Here is a 6,982-nt window from a genome sequence, read left to right as displayed (position 1 = left end):
GGAGTGAACGCTGCTGAGCACCACTGTGGTTTGAAAACACTTTGTGCCATACAAAGAACTTTTAGATGCATCTTGTGGTTTGAGAGTACCTTTATGTGTCATTCTTATCATGGTCCTCCGTGAGCTCTTACTAATGATCTAATATGCACAAGGAGCTGCACAAACACTCCTTGTAGTTGTCAGCTGATTTATTTTGGCCACAGCCAGCCAGAAAGGAGGAAACTGAGGCACAGAGAAGCAAATGTCGACCCTATCTGGAAGTGGCAGTGTGAAAAGATCAGTTGAGCCCTCCCTCACCAGACCCCAACCTGTCTGATCTGGTGAAGAAAACCTATGTGGTCTCTGGCAGAAAGAGATGGGAGATTGTTCTTACCTCCTTCCTCCTGGACAGCTAGGGAAAGAGAAAACTGGTCCGTAACAACAAACTTTGCTTTACGTAAATATTGCCAAATGGATCTTCACTGTAACATGGTCTAGGAGCAGAGGCCATCTTTCTGGTAAAGCACCTAGAATATGGCCGGTACATGTTAGATGCTCAGTAAATGTAGCTTTTTTGTTTGTTTGTTTTAAATAAAAACTCGCACATACCCCTTTTCCACTCACCCTCTCCTCCCTTTTCTTGGCTGCCCTATAAGCAGAAATTCCACATGCATCCCAGGGTGGCTGGGAGCAAGAGATTTTCAGGATGCACTCTCCTGAGCTGTGACATCCCGGAGATGCCACCATCTTCCGGCTCTCTCCTGCCTCATGTTCCCAGGACTCTCCTGGAAAACTCATGGGAAGGGCAACGATAGACTTCCCACCCCGTTCTCTGTTACCTTTTTGCAATGCTAGAAGAGTGGAAGCCTCCCCCCGAAGGTCTGCAACGGGAGATTCTCCGGGAGAATTACATTGGAACACAATTTAAATGAAAAGCTTTCAAGACATCTCGAAAATACTTCCTCTATTTTTCCCCCCCAGTAGATATTGGAGAGGCTAGCAAAGGGTCTTTGTAAACACAGAGGGATCAAATACGGTATAATTTTTTCCGTTAAATTTCTGGATGAGTGCAGTGGGGCGGGGTGTGTCCTCTTATTGATGAAATACACTGCGCAGGTCAACTCGGTAAACCGAAATGAGGAAAGCCGATGAGTAGCGGCGGTGGCGGGGGTGGCGGGGGTGCGGTGTTGGGGTACCGGCGGCTGTTCGGGGGCCGTGGATGTGAACGTGTGAAGGCGAGGGGCGTGCCAGGAGAGCGCGGGAAAGGCTGGTGGGGAGGCGAGTGTGTGCCTATTCGCACCGCGCCCTGGCTCGCGGCAGCCCCTGGCTGGGCGAGGGGTGTGATGTGGGAGTGGGGTGGGAGGGGGCAGCGGGCGGGGCCTGCCACGTCACTTGGAGAGTGTGTTGGGAAGGAAGGGCAGAGCGAGAGCCGAGCCGCTGCAGCTGCGGCGGCTGCAGCGAAGGCTTTAGCCGTGGGGAGGTGGGTCCCCGCGCTCCGGCGCCGGGGCAGCCCCAGGGCCCGCTCCGAGGCCTGCGGCGCGGCCCCCAGCGAGGAGGTGACGGCTGTGGCGGCTGGAACCGCGACCTTGGCCAGACAGCCCGGCGGGGGACGTAGGGCGGAGGCCGAGCCGGAGGGAGGCGCATCTGGCGCCTCGGTACCAGCGGCGCCTGGGGTCGTGAGCCGCTGGAGGAGCGCGGTGGGCGCCAGGAGAGAGAGCCGGCCGGTCTGGAGGGCGGACCCCCGCGTCCGGGAGCCCAGTCTCGGGCACGGCTGGGCGAAGCCACGCGTCTGCCCGGGCGGCCGGTTTCACACGCGCCAGTTTGCGGCTCCAGGCATCCCAGTAAGCTGTAGCACCGAGGCGCGGGCGACTGGAAGCGCAGAGCCAAAGCCTTGGCGCCCAGGTCACCTCCCCAGACCCAGCCTTGCAGGGACCAGGAATTCAGGGCTCAGCCACCCCAGCGCCAGGTCAGACCGCGAGCCCCACCCTACGGAGAGGGCGCAGCCGGGAGCGGGGAAGCGGGCGCCGCGCTCCAGAGGCTGTGTCGTGGGCGCCGTCCTAGTGGCGGGGAGCGCGCCGTGGAGGGGGCATGAGATCGGAGAAATCCCTTACGCTGGCGGCGCCGGGGGAGGTCCGTGGGCCGGAGGGGGAGCAACAGGATGCGGGAGACTTCCCGGAGGCCGGAGGGGGCGGGGGCTGCTGTAGTAGCGAGCGTCTGGTGATCAATATCTCCGGGCTGCGCTTTGAGACGCAGCTGCGCACCCTGTCGCTGTTTCCCGACACGCTGCTCGGAGACCCCGGCCGCCGAGTGCGCTTCTTCGACCCCCTGAGGAACGAGTACTTCTTCGACCGCAACCGGCCCAGCTTCGACGCCATCCTCTACTACTACCAGTCGGGGGGCCGCCTGCGGAGGCCGGTCAACGTGCCCCTGGACATCTTCCTGGAGGAGATCCGCTTCTACCAGCTGGGCGATGAGGCCCTGGCGGCCTTCAGGGAGGACGAGGGCTGCCTGCCCGAAGGGGGCGAGGACGAGAAGCCGCTGCCGTCCCAGCCCTTCCAGCGCCAGGTCTGGCTCCTCTTCGAGTACCCGGAGAGCTCCGGGCCCGCCAGGGGCATCGCCATCGTTTCGGTGTTGGTCATTCTCATCTCCATCGTCATCTTTTGCCTGGAGACCCTGCCCCAGTTCCGTGCAGATGGTCGAGGTGGAAGCAATGGTGATGGTGTGAGCCGAGTCTCCCCAGTGTCCAGGGCGAGTCAGGAGGAAGAGGAGGATGAAGACGATTCCTATACATTTCATCCTGGCATCACCCCCGGGGGAATGGGGACAGGAGGCTCATCCTCACTCAGTACTCTTGGGGGCTCCTTCTTTACAGACCCCTTCTTTCTGGTGGAGACTCTGTGCATTGTTTGGTTCACTTTTGAGCTCCTGGTGCGCTTCTCTGCCTGCCCCAGCAAGCCGGCCTTTTTCCGCAACATCATGAACATCATTGACTTGGTGGCCATCTTCCCCTACTTCATCACCCTGGGCACCGAGCTGGTGCAGCAGCAGGAGCAGCAGCCAGCCAGCGGAGGGGGCGGCCAGAACGGGCAGCAGGCCATGTCCCTGGCCATCCTCAGAGTGATCCGCCTGGTCCGGGTGTTCCGCATCTTCAAGCTCTCCCGCCACTCCAAGGGGCTGCAGATCCTGGGCAAGACCTTGCAGGCCTCCATGAGGGAGCTGGGGCTGCTCATCTTCTTCCTGTTCATCGGGGTCATCCTCTTCTCCAGTGCCGTCTACTTCGCAGAGGCTGATGATGATGATTCACTCTTTCCCAGCATCCCGGATGCCTTCTGGTGGGCAGTGGTTACAATGACCACGGTAGGTTATGGGGACATGTACCCAATGACAGTGGGGGGCAAGATCGTGGGCTCACTGTGCGCCATCGCCGGGGTCCTCACCATTGCCCTGCCTGTGCCCGTCATCGTCTCTAACTTCAACTACTTCTACCACCGGGAGACAGAACAGGAGGAGCAGGGTCAGTATACCCATGTCACTTGTGGGCAGCCTACACCGGACCTGAAGGTGACTGACAATGGACTTGGAAAGCCTGACTTCTCCGAGGCCCCCCGGGAACGGAGACCCAGCTACCTTCCCACTCCACATCGGGCGTATGCAGAGAAGAGGATGCTCACCGAGGTCTGAGTGATGCAGGCGGGGCCTGCAGGAGAAGCGGAGCACTGAACAATCTCTTAGGCTTCCTTCTCATTCTCACTACTCCCACCCTAGCTTCGGTTGACTTCTTGACTCCCTCCCTTACACCCAGTACTGGCATCCAGGACCAAACACCTGGACTGTCAACTCTGTGGCTTGATCCCTGCAGCATTCAAGGTTTATCCATCTAAGTGACATTTTTGAAATTCCAACGGTGCCACCCAATCATGCCCATCTTCTGTCACATGAATGAGATATACATTTTTGTCTGACCTTCCCCTCAAGACTCTGATTTTTCTCATCTGGGACTTTGTAATATCTTTAGGAACAGCAACATCAATGGAATGGAAACCAGCCATACCTAGGTCCTGTCTCTCTCCTTAGTGTCCTTCGCTTTGGGTCATGCACCTCTCTTAGCTTCTAGCCACTTGGTAACTGGCAGAAGCTGGAGGACAGAACAGGACTCACCTGGCTGTTTTATTCCAGTGCCCTGTAACACCTGTTGGCTGTCCTACGGAGCACCTGTGGTAGAGCCTTTATTTGCACCACCTCAAAATAGGTTATTCATTTCGAATCTTGGATGGAATTAGAGAAAATGCAATCAGATTTGGCCATCTGGAGGACATGAGGGTCAGTCCCAGACCAGAAGGGCCCATGGATTTTTCCAGGTGTGTTCCACACAAGAGGCACTGGCCTTTGGTCCACATTTAGTCCTTCCCACTCTGACCCCCAAATCCTCTCTAGTCTCCAGGAAGGCTCCTTCTCAGAGCCAAATGCTCTTTCTGTGCAAGTGCCTTCCTGTGCAGAGGAACTGGGAAAAGGGAACCACGGAGCCAGGAGAAACGGCTGAATAGAGTCAAGCAAGTGGCTTGACCACAAGTCTGAAGCAAGGTGCCACTTAAATGGATGCTGTCATCCTGAAGGGGCAGACGGATCCTGTTGCAGAGGCAGCTTTTTCTCCCTCATTTTCTTCCAGCCCTCTCTAGCCCTCCACCCTGCTTCCTGGGAACTCAACTTAGGATTGCTGTTAAAGGCATTTTAAAGCAAACTCCAGCTTAAACCCACAGACAGGTAAAAGCGTAATTGGATGCCAACATGGGTTCTTCCCATTTTAGGGGCAGTGAAATACGTGGTTTGGAGTAAGGAGCAGGCATTACTCCTTTGCCAACAGCCTCATTGTGAGAGGGTTTTTGCTGAGTCAAGCAAACACTTGCCTGTTTTACCCCTTGGAGCTGCATCTGACCTGCCCTCACTGGTAAGGTAAAATGGTGGTGTTCCCACCTGGGCTAAGCTGCCTTTTTCTGTTGGGAAACTACTGCCGTCCACCGCCTGCCCACCTCCCCTTCTTTCTCTCCCAATAACATTGCCATTCATCTTTGCCTTTGGTAAACTGTGATTACTGTTCTGAGCTCTTCTGGGTGCAGTTATGAAAGCAAAAGGACTGTTAACATGTTTTTAATGTTATATCTATGCTTTAAGACCCTTGGATGAGAATTTTTTAAAAAGAATTATTTTGTCAAAGAGCAGCTTACAAGGGGACAGTCTTTTGAGGGTTTGCTTGAGAGGCAGTGTGGCTCCTACCAGTGCCAGATCTAAATCTGGATTTTGCCACAGCTTTACAGGGTAACTTTGGCACCACAGTCCCTCTTTGTGCCTCAGTTTTCCCACCCATTAAATGGGAACACTAATGTCTTCCCCTCCCTACCTCATGGGGACTGTTAATGAACTCATCTGGGAAGCTGGAGATGATGCTATGCAAATGCATGAACTTTGGTAAAGAATTTGATTTTCATTTGATTACCCCTGTCTCTCCATCCCCCCAAGCAAGGCCTGTCCCAAGAGTTCCTGCCTTTGGTTCAAAGCCCAAGAATAGGCCATTATGGACCATTAGCTCCCCAAAGCCCTCCTTGGCCTCTTGGACTGAGGCTCGGTCTTTTTTCTTACCCTTCAGAAAGGAGGGTGCTCTTTAGATGTGTTCATTTGGATCCTTCCAGGGCTGGAGGTCACCTTGACTGGGAGCTTGGCTTCTCCAAACCTGAAATACAGTAGGAAATAGAGGTGTTTATGATTCAGAAACCTGCTCTGAGGGCAGTACTAGTTTTCCAGATATCTTCAGTTACTCCTGGCTATTTGGGAAAAGAAGAGATGAGCCCATTCCAGAGGCAAAAGGAGTGCCCCCAGCTGAGAGTGAAAGTTGGGACGCATGTGCATGTGTCTCTGTATGTGTGTATGTGACCGTCCTCATCACCATCCCTGAGAAAAACCTTTCTTTTTCAAGTCAGAGCATGCCTGAAAGTAAAGGGTTTGTGAAGAGCCAGGCTCTCCAGGGACTCTAGTTGCCGTAGCAACCTTCCAGAGTGTTCTCTCCATCTTCTGATTTGGGCATCAAGGGAAAACAGGGGACCACATATTCCCAGCTTCTCAAATGGCAGCACCTCCCACATACTGGTTCCAGGGCTGGTAGGGCCAGGACAGGGACAGGGACCTTTGGAAAATGTGGAGGAAGCAGGTCCCCAAAACTTCCTCCCCAGACCTTTCTTCCCGATTTCTCCACCCAGTCCTCGAAGCTGCCTCATCTTACTCCTGACTCTTTAGGCACCTGAGTGCTGAGCAGCTGCCAGTTAAACCAACATCACTGGTGTGTTTTTCAAAATGACAAGGGGAGTCTTTGGCGAGGACGATTTATCCCTGGAGGGGCAGCCAGGCTGTGCTCCCCAAGAGTAATAATGGTCTTAGGTTTCATGGATCCTCATCTCCTCAGAGGGAGGCTGTTCCCAGTTCAAGGAGAGACAGAGAGATGCAACTCCTTCCTCCCCGGGAACAGTCTGGCTCCTGGGAGGAATCTCACAGGCAGTTCCTTGTAAGATGCTGAAGAGAGACCGAGAGGCTGTGGCCCGACCTAGTTTCCGTGAAGGATTCTGTCAAGGGACCCCTCTCTGACCCCGAGCCCCTGCACGTGGACGTTGTGCCAAGCACTGAGAGAGTATGCACCGTGTGTTCTGGACAGCGGGGGTGGCCACTCACGGCTGTCAGGGACGGTGGGGTCCGAGCCCTCGTCCCGCCTGGCTCAAGCCAGCAGGAGCTCCTCCCAAAGGACTTCCTGGAGCTGTGGCCTCAGCCTGAGACTCGGGGAACTCCTCCTGCCTGTGCGTCCCCAAGGAGCGAGGAGGGACAGCCGGCCACCTGGGCATCTGAGGTAGGTTGTACTGGAGGGAAATTTCGTTCCTGGCTTAGACCTTCAGGCAAGATGAGAACTCAGGGTGGGGGACAGAGGAGCGGGGAGAGCCTGTATTTGGGCAGAGACAAGATTTTG

The 6,982-nt window shown here is 55.3% G+C and overlaps 1 protein-coding gene across 1 annotated transcript; it reads left to right on the top strand.

Annotated features, from left to right (window-relative positions):
* The first annotated feature begins 1,256 nt into the window (after window positions 1–1,256).
* KCNA6 (potassium voltage-gated channel subfamily A member 6) lies at window positions 1,257–5,581 on the top strand. Its single transcript, XM_045555285.1, has one exon. It carries the CDS (start codon window positions 2,068–2,070, stop codon window positions 3,658–3,660), a length of 1,593 nt encoding a protein of 530 aa, XP_045411241.1. The 5' UTR covers window positions 1,257–2,067; the 3' UTR covers window positions 3,661–5,581.
* The last annotated feature ends 1,401 nt before the right edge of the window (window positions 5,582–6,982 follow it).

Source organism: Lemur catta, chromosome 6, assembly GCF_020740605.2.
Source record: "Lemur catta isolate mLemCat1 chromosome 6, mLemCat1.pri, whole genome shotgun sequence".
Lineage (NCBI taxonomy): Eukaryota > Metazoa > Chordata > Mammalia > Primates > Lemuridae > Lemur > Lemur catta.
The sequence above is the reverse complement of the archived record's forward strand: the minus strand, read 5'-3'. Positions and strand labels throughout refer to the sequence as shown.